Source organism: Giraffa tippelskirchi, chromosome 2 (assembly GCF_054371585.1).
Source record: "Giraffa tippelskirchi isolate mGirTip1 chromosome 2, T2T-mGirTip1v1.2.pri, whole genome shotgun sequence".
Taxonomy (NCBI): domain Eukaryota; kingdom Metazoa; phylum Chordata; class Mammalia; order Artiodactyla; family Giraffidae; genus Giraffa; species Giraffa tippelskirchi.
In genome coordinates, this window is record NC_137276.1 from 121,674,624 (window position 1) to 121,696,708 (window position 22,085).

A 22,085-nucleotide genomic window follows, 5' to 3' on the forward strand; every position below is an offset into this window, starting at 1 on the left:
CCCCTTTATTTTTGGCCATGCCACACAGTTTATGGAATACTTTTGGTACAAAAGTAATTGTAATTTTGTAGTGTGAATTTTAAATCATTATAACTAGGCTCAAACACATCTTCATTAATCAAAATAAGAACCATTACAATCAACACATTTTGCCAATAAGGAATAAGTTTTTTTTATTCCTATAGCATTAAAATCTATGTTTCATGATTCAACAAACACTTGGAAAGCATTTTTCTGCATCCTGCTGGTTGCGGAAGTGTTTTCTCTGCAAAAAGTTGTCAAGATGCTTGAAGAGGTGGTAGTCAGTTGGTGAGAGGTCAGGTGAAAATACCAGATGAAGCAAAACTCTATAGCCCAATTTGTTCAACTTTTAAAGTTTTGCTGTGTGACGTGCAGTCAGGCATTGTTGTGGAGGAGAACTGGGCCCTTTCTGTTGGCCAGTACTGGCTGCCAGCATTGCAGTTTTTGGTGCATCTCATCAATTTGCTGAGCATACTTCTCAGATGTAATGGTTTGACCGGGATTTAGAAAGCTGTAGTGGACCAGATGGGCAGCAGGCCACCAAACAGTGACCATGACCATTTTTCAGTGCAAGCTTGGCTTTGGGAAGTGTTTTGGAACTTCTTATCAGTCCAGCTACTGAGCTGGTCATTGCTGGTTGTCACATAAAATCCACTTCTCATTGCACATCACAATCCAGTCAAGAAATGTTTCATTGTTGTTGAGTAGAATAAAAGAAGATGATACTTCAAAACCACAATTTTTTTTATTTTTGGTCAGTTCATGAGACACACACTTATCAAGATTTCACCTTTGCAATTTGCTTCCAATGCCAAATGAACATAGAATGATTGACATTGAGTTCTTCAGCAGTTGCCTATGTATTTCTAAGAGGATCAGCTTTGATTATTGCTCTCAGTTGGTTGTTGTCACCTTCTGATAACCAGTCACTATGCTTATCATTTTCAAGGCTCTTGTCTCCTTCGCAAAATTTCTTGAACCACCACTCTACTGTACGCTTGTTAGCATTTACTGAGCCAAATGCGTTGTTGATGTTGTGAGTTGTCTCCACTGCATTATGACCCATTTTGAACTCGAATAAAAAATATTGCTTGAATTTTCTTTTTGTCTAACATCATATCTATAGTCTAAAATAAATATAAAATAAACAGCACATAATAAATCATTAGCAAAAAAAAGCATAAAGAGAGAAATGTGCATTAAAATGATGTATAATGTAACAACATTTATTTAAGAATATATTCCAGTATCAAGTGGCAAAGTTCAACAGTGTAAAACTACAATTACTTTTGCACTAACCTTATAGTTCCCCAGCCAAGTATCAGTTCAGTTCAGTTCAGTCGCTCAGTCGTGTCCAACTCTTTGCAACCCCATGGACCGCAGCATGCCAGGCCTCCTTGTCCATCACCAACTCCTGGAGTTTACCCAAACAAATGTCGACTGAGTTGGTGATGCCATCCAACCATCTCATCCTCTGTTGTCCCCTTCTCCTCCAGCCTTCAATCTTTCCCAGAATCACACCTGTGCAAACTGCAGTGAAACCGCAGAATCCTAACTACTCACCTCACAAACCTCTCCCTTAATGAGAACTATTACAGGTGTTACATTCAATAACTATTTTGCTACTACATTTCATGCATTAACATGTCACTTAACATTGGTAACAAGGGCGTTATTATCTTTAAGCAGGTCAGTTATCTAATTCCAGCACGTCTTTTTTTTTTTTTTTAATGAAACCACAACCGAATTTATGGCATTTATTGTACACAGCCACCAACACTCCATTTTATGCAGTTTGTGGGCCTGGGTTCACAGGGCATGGGCTGGGACAGTAAGGCTCCTTTACCTCAGATCTGTGATGGTAATCTTCCCCTTGTCCCTTTATGGGCCCATCTCCAGGAGGCAGCAGGGAAAGCTGGAGGTTTCCCTTTAAATACTTACTAGAGAAGACTTGGAGAATGTGATAGCAGATAGCAGGGATGAGGGGCAGACTGCTCAGACTACGCGGGTCTGAGCTCTAGGGCAGCTGTAAGAGGATGAGGACGGACACCACAGACGAGTTTCAGTGACTGGTTTGAGATGCTGGCAGTTGCTACTAAACTAGGGTAAGAACAAAATATTTTCCAAAGGCAATGGAAACATTTTTTCTGGAGAATCTGGGGTCTCATTCAGACACGCTAGAGTTGTGAAATTTTTCACCAGCACTTCTCTCTGAGGAGGTTCCGGAGGCCATGTTGGACCAACTTCACCTCCTCCTCAGTCCTCACAGCCGGATACCACGGTGTTGGTGCAAGCTTACAACGGATGGTCCCTTAGGATAGGCAGCCGGTTCAATGAGGTGGTCCCAGCAGCCTCTAGAGCCCTCTTGCCTAGACCATCCACGTGCCCAGGCTGACTTCTCTTCAGAAGGATAGCAGCAGGTCATAAGCCATGATTTCATTCAAATAACTCTCAAGAACAGAAGCCCCTAGTGCCAGGGTGCATGATTCATAGCTTCAAACAGCAAGTAGTTGCATGAGCTTCCTTCCCAAGTGTGAAGTGGGCACTGTATGGTCTTCATGAGAATACAAGAGCTGCCCAGCCATCCATTTGCTACTCCCAAGCTCAGGTGGGGAAGATGGGGAAACCTGGTGTTATCCCGGTTAGTCAGGAACTGCACTTTGAGATGAACAGCTTCCTCAAAGCAGACATCTAGGCTCTTGAACCAAAGTCACATTCAGGAACAACTACATAAGATCACAAGGCAGTTAGCTGTTCTTAAGAAAGGCCCTTCCCCCACTTTGCCCAGTCTGGTCCTGGTAGGTAATTCCAGCACGTCTTAAACATTCTTCTTTTCTGAAAACTCCCTCTAAACTATATCCTTTGTCAATCATACTTCATTAGAATAGCTTACTACTTCATGGTTTAGTAAACCACCTGCATTTCTCTGTAATAAGAGTGTCCCTGTGTCTGTTCCTTTGGCCTCAGGTGAGATTTCCTCTTTGTTTGCCCAAATTTTTCTTCCCCTTTCAATATTCATATCAGAGATCACCAATATTTGAAAACTCCTCCCCAGGTCTTATGTTCAGGCATCTGGTTTATTGACCTCTGCCAGAGTTCTCTGTATATGTCTATGAGACATTGGTTATGTTGTTTTATGACTATGTATCCATTTCTGTCACTTGACTTTTGAGCTCATATAGAGAACTTACCTTGTTTATCTTTGTACTCAAAGTAGAAAGTATAAAATCTGCCAAACTGTAATACTTCAATAATTCTTTATCTTTTTTTTTTATCTGAGGCCAACTATTGTGGTAAAGATTCTGAACCTATTCAGATTCACCTGTGACAGTGTGACGCAGGACCTTTAGGAACACATGTACATCCTTCTAGGGTCATTAACAATATTGGCATTTGATATCTGTAACCTCTGTGTGTTTTTCCCCTTCACTCTTATTTTAGGGTTACTTTGCTGAACTGTTGGGAATCAGTCATTTCATGGAGATTTCAAAGTTCTTCATGAGCCTTCAAGAAGTCCCACCCACATCTGATGAAAATGTCACTGTGATGGAGACAACTTTCAGCAATGTTCCTGTCCGTATGTATTTACCAAAACGGAAGTCAGAGACACTAAGAAGAGGCTTATTTTATATTCATGGTGGTGGTTGGTGTATGGGAAGTGCTGGTATGAGCCTCTTGTTGAAAATTTTAGTTTATCACCTAGCATACACTTTATTAAGATGTTGACTTTGACATATGTTAAACATTATCATAGATAACAGAATGCTTCAGCTGTCTGAAGTTTAAATCTTTGGACCTATGTTATTAATAGTTTAAAGGAATTATATTAAATCTCTTTCTGACAAGGAATAATCAATATCAAAAGCTGTAGCAGATAACAGGTAAGAGGGAAAAGAATTTCATGAACTTAGAAATACAGCATTAAACTTGTTAATTGCAGAAATGATGGAACATTGTGATGAAAACCAAAATGAAGTGAATTGAATAGTAGATGAGAAATGAGGAAATGGAGACAGTGATGCCAGTTTTTCAGTAATCTTAGTTATGAAGGAAATGAGGAGGAAGGTGTTAGAAGGAAAAGAAGCACAGAGTTGAAAAAGGGCTATTTTATTTTTATTTTATATAGGACATATGTACATTTCAATTTATTTGATGCATTTTTATATATAATACATGTTTATTATATATAATTTTACTTATAAAAACTTTTATGTATGTATAAATATATTTTTTGTTATATATATTTTGTATTTATCTATGGAAGGCCTGTGAATGTGCTTATAAGTTGAACATGAAGATGTTGAGGAAATGTGGAGAGGGGGAGGATGGGATGAGATTTGTCTGACCTAGAGGAAGTAGGAGGGAATTGGACTCAGTAAAGAGAAGCATTGACAACAACTTTTTGTAGAAAATGTTAAATAAAAGTTTAAAACTTAGTGTATATTTGACATTTTAAGAATAGTCAACACCCAACTTTGAAAACCGTCACAAGACAATTCGTACTCCTCCTTTCACTTGATGGAACCTTTGCAACAACTTTGTATTGGGATATTTGCCCTTTAGCATTTTATGATTTCTTTCTCTTCCTTTTTCTAACAAATTTAATTATATTTTCTTAAACTTTTCTTATATGTAAAAGGGAGAATTTACCCAAGCCCAATAGCAAACATGTGTGAGCCATTCCCATCCTGTATACATGGCAAAAAAAAAAAAAAAAAAACCAGAAAGCACATATTTTTGTTTGCCTTTTAGAAAATACGAATATATAAGTCAAGTCTCAGCTCTCCCTACTTCTCCTTTACTCTTTATCTTCCTCTGGCAGTTTTGATGGAGTCTAATACCGTTTCCATAGAGTACTTTCTATACTCTTCCATTAAATCAACTAATATTTTGCAATATTCCTGTCTGCTTATACAGTTATCCCTCCCTGTACTTGTCTTCAGTAGACAGTGATTTCCCAAGTATCAGGGGGGGTAGTATTTCTGTATTAATTTTTTCAACACATAACAGCTTCTAAATGAAGGGAGCAGAGATTAATCTTGAAGAGAATGAAGTTGGTTTAATATATTTAGTGTGAAAATGAGGCATATGTAAAAGGATCACTGAACAGAGGAATTTATGTTCTGTAGCCATGATGAAATTTTAGAAATATTTTTCCCAGAAAATTTCATTGAGAAATGAGGTAGAGTAGTAAGCTTTCTGCTGAAGGGAACACCCTTCAATTCATCTGTCAGCCTCTGATTTTATTTTCACTTATTTCAGCTTTCTTTGATATTGACTTTCTATCAAGATGGACAGCTGTTATACTAGATGCTGTTGCCATTTCAACCAAGTAAGAACACTGTGGGATTGTGTGGGTTTTGGCCAGATGCCTTATCCAGTCAGATGCTCACAGCAGTCTTGGTCATTCCTTGGTTATGTCAGGAGTGTTCAAATGAAGTTGAGAAGATGAGAATAGAGAAAGTGAGTTTGTGCATGACCAGAAAAGAGTCAGATAGAAAAGAGTTTTATAGTTAGATCAAGTAGGGTTCAAAAAGAGCAAGTCAAGAAATTTTTATAATAAAATCTAACTATTGTATCTCATGGACAAAGGACCTCCAATGGACTTTAAGCCTACTCTTAATTAGCAGGGCTTCAGACACAGAAAATGAGGTTCAAAACCTTGTGCTAGAGTCAACTGAATGGCTGCAAGTTAAATATCATGTTAGATCTGTTTTTCTCATGTGTAAACTGAGAGTCATAATATTTTGTATATTATAGGATTTTTTTTGAGGTTAACCAATAAGATATATTTTAAGAAATTAGTGTTATGTTTCATGGGCTAATCCTTCATTAAAAGCAGTTAGTCACCAAGTAACATGTGGGAATTCAGACAAAACCTAGTTTCAAAAAGCATTCTAGGTCAATTATCAATAGTAAAAAAGAAACCCAATGGGAATGAATAGAAAAATGAAGAAACTATGACAAAAATAGTGACCCCTGAATGCCAACTTGATCGTTAGATTAATTTGGAATAGAATAATTCCTAAGATTTGTTCATTATTTATTGGTTGCTAATAAAGTGTAATGGCTACAAAGAAAATTACATTTTGGGAGAAGTTTAGTATCAAGAAGTTAACACCAGGGTTTTGTTTTTGTTTTTAATCTAGTCCAAGTTTGTCATTCAAAATTTTACTTATGTAAAAATGGCATTTGTAAAAACCTTCATGTCAAGAACCATCATAAAGATGAAGCTTGTCTTTGAATTCATAATGACCTAAAATATGAGGTTGCTAAAGAAAACTATTACTTTTGATTTTTAGGTTAGAGCAGGCACATCCACGACGTTTTTTGACTAACAATAACTGACTTAGCGAACATTGTTATTCCACCCACAGCTACCGACTAGCACCTGAACATCACTTTCCAAGCCAATTTGAAGATGTCTATAATGCACTAAAATGGTTCTTAACCCAAGATGTTCTTAACAAGTATGGTGTAGATCCTGAAAGATTTGATATCTCTGGAGAGAGTGCTGGAGGGAATTTAGCTGCAGCCGTGACTCAACAGGTGTGTTGCTCAGATTTATTTGATTTTTTAAAATATCCTACACTTAAATACATTTATTTCAAACATTGAAATATCAGTGCAGTTATGTCATTATTATATTAATCAGTTTAGTTCAGTCACTCAGTCGTGTCCAACTCTTTGTGACCAGATGGACTGTAGCACGCCAGGCTTCCCTGTCCATCACCAGTTCCTGGAGCTTATTCAAACTCATGTCCACTGAGTCAGTGATGCCATCCAACCATCTCATCTTCTGCTGTCCCCTTCTCCTCCAGCCTTGAATCTTTCCCAGCATCAGGGTCTTTTCCAATGAGTCAGTTCTTTGCATCAGGTGGCCAAAGTGTTGGAGTTTCAGCTTCAGCATCAGTCCTTCCAATGAATATTCAGAACTGATTTCCTTTACAATAGACTGGTTTGATCTCCTTGCAGTCCAAGGGACTCTCAAGAGTCTTCTCCAACACCACAGTTCAAAAGCTTCAATTCTTCGATGCTCAGCTTTCTTTATAGTCCAACTCTCACATCCATACATGACTACTGGAAAAGCCATAGCTTTGACTAGACAAACTTTTGTTGGTGATGTCTCTGCTTTTTAATATGCTGCTAGGTTGTTCATAACTTTTCTTCCAAGGAGCAAGTGTCTTTTAATTTCATGACTGCAGTCACCATAGAGGTCAATATCAGAGAACATTTATAAACCTAGAGCTTCTATCCCTGCCTCCTGCTAAAGTTTTAAAAATAAAATGATAAATCTTCTCTCTGGAAAATTGGCTTAAACATAATTAATAGGTCAGCAAATTATGGTACTGCTTTGTTACATTTATGTAATTTATTGTGAAATTAATCAATGATACTTATCTGTATAACTAAGGAACCAGATGACTCCAGTATTCTTCAATAGAGTATCTTAAACTTTCATGAAAAGTGTTGTTATCAGAATAATCAATTGCCTATAGATAGACATGTTAACTGGTTCATAGATAATATTTACTTGCACAGGGAATTATAATTTTCATATATCAATATTAATTATCATACTATTTCTGTGACATTTAGTTAAAACTAGACACCTGTTAACTATCAGTTTAAACTGGTATATAATCATAATTAGTCTAATATTATAAATCTTGAGTAAAAGTGTTTTTGATGCTGATTATCTGACTTAAGAAATAAACAAGGCATCAATAGAAGCAATGCTCCTGTAGGAAAAAGAAATTCTTTATAAAGTTTAAAATAATGTCTGCAATTTCATAACTAACTCTAATTATAAATATTGCACAAAAATTTATTGAAGTAAAACCAACTTTGCTGTTGATTTTATTGTTCATTTTATATACATTTTAAGGTATATAAATTTTGTCTATTGGCATCTTTAGGATAACCTCATGATTTCTAGTCAAAAAATATAAATTCTGTGATTATTTCTAAATATACTGCAGAACAGATACCTGCTACTTCCTAGAAATTGAGCTCTACATTGCCTGCTCATTGTTTCTCTGAGAGGCATCTTGATGCAGTACAAAGAACACATCAAGAGATAGATTTACGGAGCTAAAGCAATCCCCAGCTGTGACCTTGAACAGGCCACTTGACTTCTTCAAACATCAGTTTATTTTTACTATGCATATTGGATAGTGTAGGCTTCTGTAATGGTGAATCAAATTATTCTGACCCATGATTATTAAAAAAACAGATAACACCTGGGCTTCCCAGGTGGCATTAGTGGTAAAGAATCTGCCTGCCAGTGCAGCAGATGTAAGAAATGAGAGTTCAATCCCTGGGTCAGGAAGATTCCCTGGAGAAGGGCATGGTAACCCACTCCAGTAGTCTTGCCTGAAGAATCCCATGGACAGAGGAATCTGGCAGGCTATAGGCCAGGCTATCGGGTCACAGAGTTGGACATGACTGAAGCAACTTAACATGCACAGATAACATATCTTATAAAAGTCTGGAAAGCATTAAAAATCTAGTAAGATAGGAGAATTTCTTAGGCAAATTTTTCTTAAGATTGAAAGAAAAATCCACAAAATGACTTCAACACTCATTGTCCTTTCTGACATAAAGGCTGAGTAAAAGGAAAGTCTTTAACTGAGATGAGCTTTGTAAGCCTTTCAGGATTAGAATTAAAGTCAAATTTCAGGGCCCTCCAAATATGGGAACAGTCATAATCACTCCTCACTTGTAAGTGAGATATGCTCTAAGTGTCAGAAGATATGCTGTAAACGTTAGAGGGAACCCGATGTAAAACAAATCTCATTTGTGTTTAGAGCCTTGCTTCACATCACATGGATGTTTGCAGGAAATACCAGGCCTTGAACTTAAATTAAGGTGGTGTGAGTGATTGATACTGAAATGTTCTTGACAATGTATAAAATTTATAAAAATGGATAAAAATCCTCCCTGAAAATTTAGTGTCATCATAGACTTTAAATTATGCAAATATTTTTGAAACTAAGTATCTAGCACTGAATAAAGCATTTCCAGTCACAAGAAATCATGAAGGAAAGCTAACAGAAGAAACAGAAAGGTATGCCACAAAATTCAGATGATATAATTATCAATGACAGAATATAAAATAACTATCCTACTTTTTTCAATTGATTTGTAACCAAGATTGCAAATTTCAGCAGAAATATGGCATTTTGAAAAACAAAACAAATCCAAACCAGATTGCTAGTGATTTTACAGAACTGAAGAGATAATTTATAAGATTATCTCAGATTTACTCATACATGACATTGCAAAATGAAGCAAGGAAAACCAAAAAGAAAAACAAAAGATAAGAAATATAGCTGATACAGTCTGAGAACTGCAATAGAATTATAAATGTTATGCCAAAAGCAAAGAGGAAAAAATAGAAGAAAGAGATATTTAATAATATAATAGTAGGACATTTTGCAGAACTGAAGAACAATATCAAACTACAGATAAAAGAAATTCCGTGAACTTAAGCATCATTTTTGAAACAGTTAAAAATAAGCAAGTTAACTAGAAAGAAATATATATAGAGACACAGCGAACAAAATATAGATACCCAATAAAACAAAATGAAGCAAAAAAGAAATGAGGAAAAATTTAAAACAGAGAAAAAAAGAGTACCTTCAGAGAAGCACAAGTCATACTGACAACTTACTTTAGTGAGAATGTAAATTCTAAGTCAATGGAATGATATCATCAAAGTGCAGCACTAAAGTGACTGCCACCTTAAGTCTACACCCTACAAAAATATTTAAGGGTAAAAGCAAAATATAGATAGATATTTCACATAAACTACAACTTAAATAGTTTGCTCTTAATGTAACACACTAAAAGATACTTTCCATAAAGTGTTTCAGACAAAATGAAAATGCAGTTAAAAGTTTAAGATGCAGGAAGAAACAAAAAGAGAGGTATACATAATTAAAACATAAGAAAAGCACACTCAGGACTTCCCTTAAGGTCCAGTGGTTAAGAATCTGCCTTCCAATGCAGGGGATGTGGGTTCAATCCTTGGTCGGGGAACTAAGATCCTACATGCCTCAAAGGCAATTAAGCCTGCCCACCACAACTACCGAGCCTGTGTGCCACAACTGCTGAGTCTGTGCACAACTAGACAGAAGCCTGTGAACAAAAAGATCCTGCATGCTGCAATGAAGACTCTATATAACTAAAAATAAATAAATGTTTTTAAAAAGGAAAAGTGAACTAAGAAGAGGAGAGAATAGATTTTAAGTCTTACAAGCTTAACTTTTTTACTATCTAAGAAGAAATAAATGGTACCATTTGACCGTTTATAAGTTGAAGTTAAGAATACTCATTGTAATTCTTAAAATAATCATTTAATGAATAAAAACAGGACATAATTCATAATCTATTACAGGAAAAAATTATTCAGTGAAAGTTCAACCAATCTGAAAGAAGTGAAAAATAGAGAAGAAAAGAAGGATGCACAGAATAAGGTGGGGTAGTCTAAATGATTTGGTTTTCAGGCCAAGATTTCCAGACTAAAAACATGATAAATAAGTAGAAAATTTGAAAATAAATGAATGGAAAAAATATACCCTGAAATAATATCTAAATGAATGTTTAGGTAAGGAAGATGACATTATTACAGAAAAAAGCTCAAATCACCTAGAAAATATACAACTCTAAATCAGTTAATAACCTGACTGTAAATATAGGGTCACAAAGAGTTGGACACAACTGAGTCCAACACACACACACACACACACACACACACACACACACACAAATATGAAGAAAATATTAACAAAACTACAAGGGAAAACACTGAAGTTCACAACCACAGAAAAAAATTTAAAATACCTCTTTCAGTGATTAAGAGAACAAGAGGCAAAAAATGAATGTATAGAGGACTGGAATAACAATCAATGCATTTAACTCAGAGGACCTGTAAATAACAGGGAACAAGCAAATACACATGATCATTTTAAAAAATTGGCCAAGTACTGCCATCAGGCAAGTCTCAAAAAAAATCACAGAATTTAAATCATACAACACTTGAACTCTTACCACAATGCAGTAATGGAGGATCAATAAAAAAAGACAAATAACAAAATATCTTTCTTTGTATGGAAATTTAGAAACATATTAAGACCAATGGGTCACTATTTAAAATAATACAACTTTTATATGTTCTCCAGGATAGTGTTTATAGGAAATTGTATTTCCTCAAAAGCGTATATTAGCAAAGAAAGAAGGATGAAATAAACATTTGACTCAAAAAATCAAATTAAAAAATAGAAGGAAGATAGTAATAAGGACAAGAAAAGAAATTAGGATAATCAAAATGAGCTTATGGGAGATGTGAACAAAAGGCAAAGATGAACTGTTTAAAAGGACTAACACAATTTTTAAATCTCTTGGAAGATAATGAGGAAAAATAGAAGTTAAGTACAACTAATTAACATCAAAATTGAGAGCAGAACAAATCTGCAGACCCTTCAATATGGAAAAGAATTATTCTTTGAAGAGTTAAACACGTATATTGTATTCTTGAAAGAATTTTTTTGAAGAACTTTGCAATTAAAGTATTATAATATTTTAATTAAATGGACAAATTCCTAGAAAATATAACTGGCAAAACAAACACAACAAGAAATAAAAATCTGAGCCATTTTATAACCATTTTATTCTAGATAAACAAAATACATGCCTAAGAATAGGAAAAGAGTATACACTCTTCAGTTATTTTCAAAGAAGCTTGATCTTTATGACCAATCTGACAAGAACAATTTCAGGAAGGAAAACAATGGGCCAATTACACTCAGAAAACTAAGATATTATTATCATGAATAAAATATTAGAAAAATATGTATCATATACATACCATGACCAAGCTGTTAATAATGCAAAGAGAAATATATTTTATAAAAATGAGTTTCAATACATCGAGAGATTAAGGAAGCAAAATCATATCTCATCTACAAAAAGAATTTTTTAAAAGTCACAGCAACAATTATTGCTTACCTAGATATAGATGTGTGTCTGTACTCAGTCACATCTGACTCTGTGACCTCATGGACTGTAGCCCACCAGGCTACTCTGTCCATGGAATTCTACAGGCAAGAATACTGGAGCGGGCTGACATTTCCTATTTGAGAGGATCTTCCTGACCCAGGGGTCAAATCTGTGTCTTGCATCTCCGGCATTGCAGGCGAATTCTTTACCACTCTGCTGGGAAGCTCTAACAAGTTTAACTGCATTGACTAAAGATATGTATAACTCACTCACTTTAGTCATTCAGTCATGTCTGACTCTTTGAGACCCCATGGACAGCAGCATGTCAGGCCTCCCTGTCCATCACCAACTGCCAGGGTCCACCTAAACTCATGTCCATTGAGTCAGTGATGCCATCCAACCATCTCATCCTCTGTTGTCCTCTTCTCCGCCCACTTGCAATCTTTCCCAGTATCAGGGTCTTTTCAAATGAGTCAGCTCTTTGCATCAGGTGACCAAAGTATTGGAGTTTTAGATTCAGCATCAGTCCTTCCAATGAACACCCAGAACTCATTTCCTTAGGATGGACTGGTTGGACCTCTTTGCAGTCCAAGGGACTCTCAAGAGTCTTCTCCAAAACCACAGTTCAAAAACATCAATTCTTTGGCGCTCAGCTTTCTTTATAGTCCAACTCTCACGTCCATACATGACCACTGGAAAAACCATAGCCTGGACTAGACAGACCTTTGTTGGCAAAGTAATGTCTCTGCTTTTTAATATACTGTCTAGGTTGATCATAACTTTCCTTCCAAGGAGTAAGTGTCTTTTAATTTCATGGCTGCAATCACCATCTGCAGTGTTTGGAGCCCCAAAAATAAAGTCAGCCACTGTTTCCACTGTTTCCCCATCTATTTCCCATGAAGTGATGGGACTGGATGCCATGAACTTAGTTTTCTGAATGTTGAGCTTTAAGCCAACTTTTTCACTCTCCTCTCTCACTTTCATCAAGAGGCTCTTTAGTTCTTCTTCACTTTCTGCCATAAGGGTGGTGTCATCTGCATATCTGAAGTTATTGATATTTCTCCCAACAATCTTGATTCCAGCTTGTGCTTCATCCAACCCAGCGTTTCTCATGATGCACTCTGCATAGAAGTTAAATAAGCAGGGTGACAATATACAGCCTTGACGGACTCCTTTTCCTATTTGGAACCAGTCTGTTGTTCCATGTCCAGTTCTAACTGTTGCTTCCTGACCTGCATATAGATTTCTCAAGAGGCAGGTCAGGTGGTCTGGTATTCCCATCTCTTTCAGGGTTTTCCACAGTTTATTGTGATCCATGCAGTCAAAGGCTTTGGCATATGTATAACTAGTGTAATTTTAAAGAAATACACAAATTTGAATGTAATAAAATGAAGGTTGATGGATACTGGAGAGGAAGAAGGGTGTGCAAGGTTATGGTGAATTCCCTGACCCTTAAACATATTTAGTACATTTCACATTTCTGCCTTATGCAGTTACATATTGGAGAAGGCAATGGCAACCCACTCCAGTACTCTTGCCTGGAAAATCCCATGGAAGGAAGAGCCTGGTAGGCTACTGTCCACTGGGGTCTCGAAGGGTCGGACACAACTGAGTGACTTCACTTTCACTTTTCACTTTCATGCATTGGAGAATGAAATGGCAACCCACTCCAGTATTCTTGCCTGGAGAATCCCAGGGACAGAGAAGCCTGGTCGGCTGCCATCTCTGGGGTCGCACAGCGTCAGACATGAGTGAAGCAACTTAGCAGCAGCAGCAGCAGCACTTACATATATGTGTTATATATAACTATAAAACTATAAAGTATAATTTTTTAACATAAATAGATTCACAGATGTAGAAAACAAACTTATGGTTACCAGGGGGAAGAAAGGGGAGGAATAAATTGTGAGATTGGGATTGGTATAGAATACTACATATGAAGGCGATAACTAATGAGAATCTACTATATAGCACAGGGAACTCTACTTAATACTCTGTAATGGCCTATATGGGATTCACTTTGTTGTACATAATCAACTATACTCCATTAAAAATTTAAAATAAAATATATTGTTTTTTAAAATCTACAGGTCAAAGATTTTGGCTATCTGTAAAGTTTTAATTAGTTGGCCAAGTATAAAATATTTTTGTATATCTTCCTAGCTCACTCTAAATCAGTCACCTGTGAGCTACCTATTTAATAATTGTGTGTGTTCAGTCGCTCAGTCACATCCAACTGTTTGCAATCCCATGGACTGTAGCCCACCAGGCTCTCTCCATGGGATATTCCAGGCAAGAATACTGGAGCAGGTTGCCATTTCCTACTTCAAAGGATATTCCTGACCCAGGGATGGAACCGACATTCTCTTGTGTCTCCTGAATTGGCATGCAGATTCTTTACTACTGCATCACCTGGGAAGCCATCTAATAATCACCATTTAAATAATTAGCCATTTAATTATTTAATAATTAGATCATAACAGCATTCTTCATACTAGGTACCAAAATAAATGAAATGTGGTAATTTTACCTGAAATAAAACACTGAACTGGTTATTTAATTCAGAAATTATTTTTACATAAAATAATCTAATAATGAACTTTTAACTATTTTATTCTAATAACTAGTTCTAATTCCTGTGATCTAAATGAAATAAAATAAATATTGTTGCCATTTGCTTTTGCAGGCCTGTGTGTGTATGTGTACACTTGCATATGCCTGTGTGTGCGTGTGTGTAAAATGTCATATTTATGTCAAAGGAAAGAATGTCAGGATCCTGTGCTCTCTGTAACTCTATATCAAGTTATCAGAAATGAACTTCATCTAGCCATTATACTTTACTCTGAGCATCACCAGAGTGCATATGGCTTCAATAATTACTGTTTATGACCTACACCAGTGGAGCTCAAATTTTTCCTTGCATCAGAATCACCCAAAAGACTTGACAAAACACACATTGCTGGTTCCTCCCAACTTAATTTAGTGAGTCTGGGCTAGGTTGTAAGAATTTTCATTTCTAAAAAATCCCTGGGTGATTTGAGTACTATTCATCTAGGAACCACACTTACAGAAGCTAATTTATGAGACATCCTGGGTCATTCCAATGTGGGGACCAAATAAATGTACATAAAAATGTCTCCTAAAATGTAATGCTTAATATTGTGTGTGTGCATGCTGAGTCACTTCAGTTGTGTCTGACTCTCTGCAACCTTATAGACTACAGCCTGCCAGGCTCCTCTGTCAATGGGATTCTCCAGGCAAGAATGTTGGAGTGGGTTGCCATGCCCTCCTACAGGGGATCTTCCCGCCCTAGGGATCAAATCTGGGTCTCCCTCACTGCAGGCAGGTTCTTTACCATCTGAGCCATCAGGGAAGACCCATGCTCAGTATTACTGGTTCCCAAATATTTTGGGTTATGCATCATATTGATGGAAAAAATTTAGTACACCCAAAATATATGCATATTAATTTATAGATACATTTGTCTCAATGCACTAGAGTAATCTGAATATTTGAAACACTTAAACATTAAAATGAATTAGACTTTTAGCCAGGATTTATTTGTTTAGTGTCAGCATTGAATTAGAATTCTTAGTGACATGATATTCTCCTTAAATGTTACTGCATGTTGATATCAGTTCAGTTCAGTCACTCAGTCTTGTCTGACTCTTGTGACCCCATGGACTGCAGCACGCCAGGCTTCCCCATCCATCACCAACTCCCAGAGCTTACTCAAACTCATGTCCATTGAGTCGGTGATGCCATCCAACCATCTCATCCTCTGTCGTCCCCTTCTCCTCCCACCATACTCTCCTCCCAGCATCAGGGTCTTTTCCAATGAGTCAGTTCTTAGCATCAGGTGCCCAAAGTACTGGAGTTTCAGTTTCAGCACCAGTCCTTCTGATGAATATTCAGGACTTATTTCCTTTAGGATGGACTGGTTGGATTTCCTTGTAGTCCAAGGGATTCTCTGTTGATATAATAATATGTATATTAAATTTTTACTTAAAATATATCAATTTCCTCTGATTGCCATTCTTAGCTATAAGAGTAGATGTTTTGCTTTTTAGTCACAGATTAGGTCTTTTTCCCCATCCATTAAAAAAGTAGTAGGCTTCCCTGTTGGCTCAGACAGTATCACCTGCAATGCAGGAGATCTGGGTTCTATCACTCTTTATGTTCATAGTATTTAAGTAATACACCTAGTCTTGTCTTAGATATAATTGAAAATTGGAACATTCTTTGAGATATATTTCTTGTTTCTGATTATCTTTTTGAGATTCTGAATTTAACCCATATCAGTTATTGTTTTTAAAATAAAAATATATTTTAAATGAAATTACTATTTGATCAACTTTAAATTATTTTCAGCTCATAGATGACCCAGATGTCAAGATCAAACTCAAGACCCAGTCTTTAATTTATCCTGCCCTTCAGTGTCTTGATCTGAATTTACCGTCATATCAGGAAAACTCAAATTTTCTTGGTCTGACCAAATCATTCACGGCCAAATTGTGGAGTGGATACTTTACCACGGACAGATCACTTGAAAAAGCCATGTTCTTCAATCAACATGTACCAGTAGAATCAAGCCATCTATTCAGATTTGTTAATTGGAGTTCTTTGCTCCCTGAGAAGTTTAAAAAAGGGCATTTTTATAACAGTCCAACTTATGGTAGTTCTAAGCTGGCTAAAAATTATCCAGGGTTCCTAGATGTGAGGGCATCTCCCTTGTTGGCTGATGACCACAGATTGCATAATTTGCCCTCGACCTATGTCATCACCTGTCAATATGATGTATTAAGAGATGATGGAATCATGTATGTCACCAGACTCCAGAATGCTGGAGTTAGGGTGACCCATAACCACATTGAGGATGGATTCCATGGAGCACTTGTTTATGGGTTTAAAATTGGATATAGAGTAGAAAATCAGTACATGAGTTGGTTAAATGAAAACTTATAGTAAAAAATCTGAACAGTGGTTCATAAAAACATAGAAACCTCAGAGTAGGAAACAAATTAGTGAGAAAAGGTTGTGTTTGCATTGATATTTTATTATCCATGACCTTCCTAAGGTTCTCATAACCATTGTATTTTGTTTGTTTGTCTTTTTAACTCAGCAGATTCTTCTCTATCGCTTATTCTAAATGGTTTTTATTCCTCTCTGTACCTTAACTGATATTTATATTCTATATTTTTTCTTGCTGCTGTTACTTATTTCTTATAACTCTAATTTATAGCCCTAGTTTTTTTGTCTAATAGTATTACTATTGAGAAGAAAGTTTAAAGGAATACATATGGTTTGTGAAATGCTGGAGCTTCAATTGGCATGGATTTGGAGTCTTGAAATGCTGCCTTATGGGCACTCATATTTTCTTGCCAATTCTTTTTTCAAAGGGCCTCAATACAACATCATTTGTTTATCACTGCAAAATTCACTTCTTAATGCAAACTTCTTCCTGTGCTCAGATACCAGAATCAGTGCCAGTGATCTCATAGGCATTTTAGGAAAAAGCAGCTCTATTCTTGTGACAAATGAGGGATATTTAAGTGGGAGGCAGTAACTCTACATGTAGCAGCGATGAGTGAAGCCCAGGACATAGAGGAAATCAAAAACCAAATTGAAAATTTTGATCTCTGAAAGTTCTTGTATCTATATGGGGTTCAGTTCAGTTCAGTTCAGTTCAGTCGCTCAGTCGTGTCCGACTCTCTGCGACCCCATGAATTGCAGCACGCCAGGCCTCTCTGTCCATCACCAACTCCCGGAGTCCACCCAAACCCATGTTCATCGAGTCGGTGATGGCATACAACCATCTCATCCTCTGTCGTCCCCTTCTCCTCCTGCCCCCAATCATACACAGCATTAGGGTCTTTTCCAATGAGTCAACTCCCCGCATGAGGTGGCCAAAGTATTGGAGCTTCAGCTTCAACATCAGACCTTCCAATGAACACCCAAGATTGATCTCCTTTAGGATGGATTGATTGGATCTCCTTGCAGTCCAAGGGACTCTCAAGAGTCTTCTCCAACACCACAGTTCAAAAGCATCAATTCTGCGGTGCTCAGCTTTCTTCACCGTCCAACTCTCACATCCATACATGACCACTGGAAAAACCATAGCCTTGACTAGACGGACTTTTGTTGGCAAAGTAATGTCTCTGCTTTTAAACATGCTATTATCTAGGTTGGCCATAACCTTCCTTCCAAGGAGTAAGCATCTTTTAATTTCATGGCTGCAATCACCATCAGCAGTGATTCTGGAGCCCAAAAAAGTAAAGTCTGACACTGTTTCCACTGTTTCCCCATCTATTTCCCATGGAGTGATGGGACCAGATGCCATGATCTTAGTTTTCTGAATGTTGAGCTTTAAGCCAACTTTTTCACACTCCTCTTTCACCTTCATCAAGAGCCTCTTTAGTTCTTCTTCACTTTCTGCCATAAGGGTGGTGTCATCCGCATATCTGAGGTTATTGATATTTCTCCCGGCAATCTTGATTCCAGCTTGTGTTTCTTCCAGCCCAGCGTTTCTCATGATGTACTCTGCATATAAGTTAATTAAGCAGGGTGACAATATACAGCCTTGACGGACTCCTTTTCCTATTTGGAACCAGTCTGTTGTTCCATGTCCAGTTCTAACTGTTGCTTCCTGACCTGCATACAGGTTTCTCAAGAGACAGGTCAGATGGTCTGGTATTCTCATCTCTTTCAGAATTTTCCACAGTTTATTGTGATCCACACAGTCAAAGGCTTTGGCATAGTCAATAAAGCAGAAATAGATGTTTTTCTGGAACTCTCTTGCTTTTTCGATGATCCAGTGGATATTGGCAATTTGATCTCTGGTTCCTCTGCCTTTTCTAAAACCAGCTTGAACTTCTGGAAGTTCACGGTTCACGTATTGCTGAAGCCTGGCTTGGAGAATTTTGAGCATTACTTTACTAGCATGTGAGATGAGTGCAATTGTGCAGTAGTTTGAGCATTCTTTGGCATTGCCTTTCTTTGGGATTGGAACGAAGACTGACCTCTTCCAGTCCTGTGGCCACTGCTGAGTTTTCCAAATTTGCTGGCATATCGAGTGCAGCACTTTCACAGCATCACCTTTGAGGATTTGAAATAGCTCAACTGGAATTCCATCACCTCCACTAGCTTTGTTCGTAGTGATGCTTTCTAAGGCCCACTTGACTTCACATTCCAGGATGTCTGGCTCTAGGTGAGTGATCACACCATCGTGATTATCTGGGTCGTGAAGATCGTTTTTGTACAGTTCTTCTGTGTATTCTTGCCACCTCTTCTTAATATCTTCTGCTTATGTTAGGTCCATACCATTTCTGTCCTTTATAGAGCCAATCTTTGCATGAAATATTCCTTTGGTATCTCTAATTTTCTTGAAGAGATCTCTAGTCTTTCCCAGTCTGTTGTTTTCCTCTATTTCTTTGCACTGATCGCTGAGGAAGGCTTTCTTATCTCTCCTTGTTATTCTTTGGAACTCTGCATTCCGATGAGAATATGTTTCCTTTTCTCCTTTGCTTTTCGCTTCTCTTCTCTTCCAAGCTATCTGTAAGGCCTCCTCAGACAGCCATTTTGCTTTTTTGCATTTCTTTTCCATGGGGATTTTCTTGATCCCTGTCTCCTGTACAATGTCACGAACCTCTGTCCATAGTTCATCAGGCACTCTGTCTATCAGGTCTAGACCCTTAAATCTATTTGTCACTTCCACGGTATACTCATAAGGGATTTGATCTAGATCATACCTGAATGGTCTAGTGGTTTTCGCTACTTTCTTCAATTTAAGTCTGAATTTGGCAATAAGCAGTTCTTGATCCGAGCCGCAGTCTGCTCCCAGTCTTGTTTTTGCTGACTCTATAGAGCTTCTCCATCTTTGGCTGCAAAGAATATAATCAATCTGATTTCAGTGTTGACCATCTGGTGATGTCCACGTGTAGAGTCTTCTCTTGTGTTGTTGGAATAGGGTGTTTGCTATTACCAGTGCGTTCTCGTGGCAAAACTCTATTATCCTTTGCCCTACTTCATTCTGTACTCCAAGGCCAAACTTGCCTGTTACGCCAAGTGTTTCTTGACTTCCTACTTTTGCATTCCAGTACCCTATAATGAAAAGGACATCTTTTTTGGGTGTTAGTTCTAAAAGGTCTTGTAGGTCTTCATAGAATCGTTCAACTTCAGCTTCTTCGGCATTTCTGGTTGGGGCATAGACATGGATTACCGTGATATTGAATGAACCCTTTCCACATAATGTTTCCACTGAGCTCTCTGGAACTCTTGGATCATCATGAACAGATATCCATAAGATTTTATCTGTGCCTTTCATTAACTGTCATCTGAGATGTAGTACTTAATTGAAGTCCAGGCTTCTATTTTACCCCCCACATTGATGAAACCATAAGTATCTTCCTTGTTCATTGATGCTACCAGACTCTTCTCTCTCCCTACAGCCTCCTGTATCATGGTAGTAGACTCTATCATCAGTTACCTTTCCATTACCTGTCAACCTCTGCATCACTGACTCTAATGTCTCAAAGATTTCACCTTTAAAGTCACTGTCGCTATCTCCCCAACTATTACAATTGGGGATTTCAAAATCTATATAGATGATACAACTAACAGTGTGGACTGTAAATTCTTTGACTTTCTTTCCCCCTGATAATGTTGTCTTTTACTCTGCATAAGCTATTTGCTCTTATGATCGTGCCTTAGACTTTGTTACTAACTGAAACTTCACCCTATAATCTCAGTATCGAATAGGCTATTATCTGACTATAACCTGCAGTCATTCTAGGTCACTCTCACTAATACTCCTAATTACCATGTACTTGAATTATATCAGCTTTTTAAATTTCCTCATTCTGCACATATTTTTCCTTCCTTATTCAGATTTAGTTCTTCAGTCAATCATTATGATCACTTCTTGTATATACCCCCAGTTTCTATCTCTTGCTCTCTATACATTTTCTGCATCGGTCTTTTTTCTTGATCTCTTAGTGGAGTGCTTCTGCATTCAGGTTTTTGTTTTGTTTTTTTAACCTGTACTCTCTTCTCTGGTGATATCAGCTAATCTCGTGGCTTTGAATATTCTGTAAGTTAAAACCCCAATTCACATCTCTGGTCTGAACCTTCTTAACTCCAGATTAGGTATACATATATATCTATACATACTTTACAATCCCAGTTGGATTTAAATAAATACCTCAAACTTAAATTTCTGATCTGTCCCATAACTGCTGATCTTCATCTTTCTCATTTCTGCAGATAGCAACTCCTTATTTCCAGTTATTCAGGGAGAAAACAAACAAAAGCAAAGTAAAACCAAAACAAATAAAAACTCACTATTACTTGTCTCTTTTATTCTGTCACAAATATCATTATTAAATCCTCTTAGCCAAAATATATCCTGCATCCAACCCTCTTTTATTCTTACTTCCATTCTAACACCCTAATCTAAATCACTATCAATTTTTGCTGGAAATAGACCAATAGAATTATAATTTCTCTCTCCCTTTTAATTTTGAGTCCTTAGAGTCAGTTTGCAAGATGTCAAACAGAATGATCTTTTCTAAAATGAAAGATCATGTTACTCCTCTTCTCATGGTCCCCTAAGAAGTTTTGTCTTCACTAGGGCAGTAGCCAAGATGTCTGAAGAAAACTTTTAGGTAAATGCACCTCAAACTGCTAAGTGAAATATGTAATGACTCTTTCTAAACTATGAACAGATTGAGGGGGAAAGCAGAGGAAAGTTCAGGGACAAAAGCGTTCATAAAGCACAAACCCTGAGATTCCTATTTGAGATTTCTCTGACATTGTAAGTGACACAGTAAGTAGCACATGTCTTAGGTTATCAGGCCACCTTCTGTGGCAGGAGCTATTTGCCCCATAGCCCAGGTACAGGAAAGCAATTTTCTTTAACAAGGTAGGTTTTGAATCTATAATCCAACTTTAAAACATAGATTTTATTATTATTCTTCTATGGCAAAGAGATCAAGAGATGACTGCCAATTAAGACAGTTTCTCACAGGTGCCATGAGGAGGAGGCATGCCACACCATGGGGGTA

The 22,085-nt window shown here is 37.1% G+C and overlaps 1 protein-coding gene and 2 long non-coding RNA genes across 3 annotated transcripts in view; 1 reads left to right on the forward strand and 2 right to left on the reverse strand.

The window, feature by feature from the left end:
* LOC145538460 (arylacetamide deacetylase-like) overlaps window positions 1-16,989 on the forward strand; it is a 29,389-nt gene extending 12,400 nt beyond the window's left edge. The window contains exons 2-5 of the mRNA XM_081570517.1: window positions 3,463-3,685; window positions 5,284-5,353; window positions 6,399-6,570; window positions 16,396-16,989. Of these exons, the coding sequence (XP_081426643.1) occupies window positions 3,463-3,685; window positions 5,284-5,353; window positions 6,399-6,570; window positions 16,396-16,989 (1,059 nt within the window). The remainder of the gene's footprint in view (window positions 1-3,462; window positions 3,686-5,283; window positions 5,354-6,398; window positions 6,571-16,395) is intronic.
* LOC145538467 (uncharacterized) overlaps window positions 148-22,085 on the reverse strand; it is a 153,496-nt gene continuing 131,558 nt past the window's right edge. Inside the window, exons 2-3 of the long non-coding RNA XR_014076873.1 lie at window positions 1,321-1,435; window positions 148-1,148 (exon numbers count right to left, since the gene is read on the reverse strand). This is a non-coding gene — a long non-coding RNA (uncharacterized LOC145538467). The remainder of the gene's footprint in view (window positions 1,149-1,320; window positions 1,436-22,085) is intronic.
* On the reverse strand, window positions 15,563-16,818 carry LOC145538468 (uncharacterized). The gene is made up of 2 exons (XR_014076874.1): window positions 16,481-16,818; window positions 15,563-15,994 (listed from the first exon to the last, which is right to left on the reverse strand). It is a non-coding gene; the product is annotated as an uncharacterized LOC145538468 (long non-coding RNA).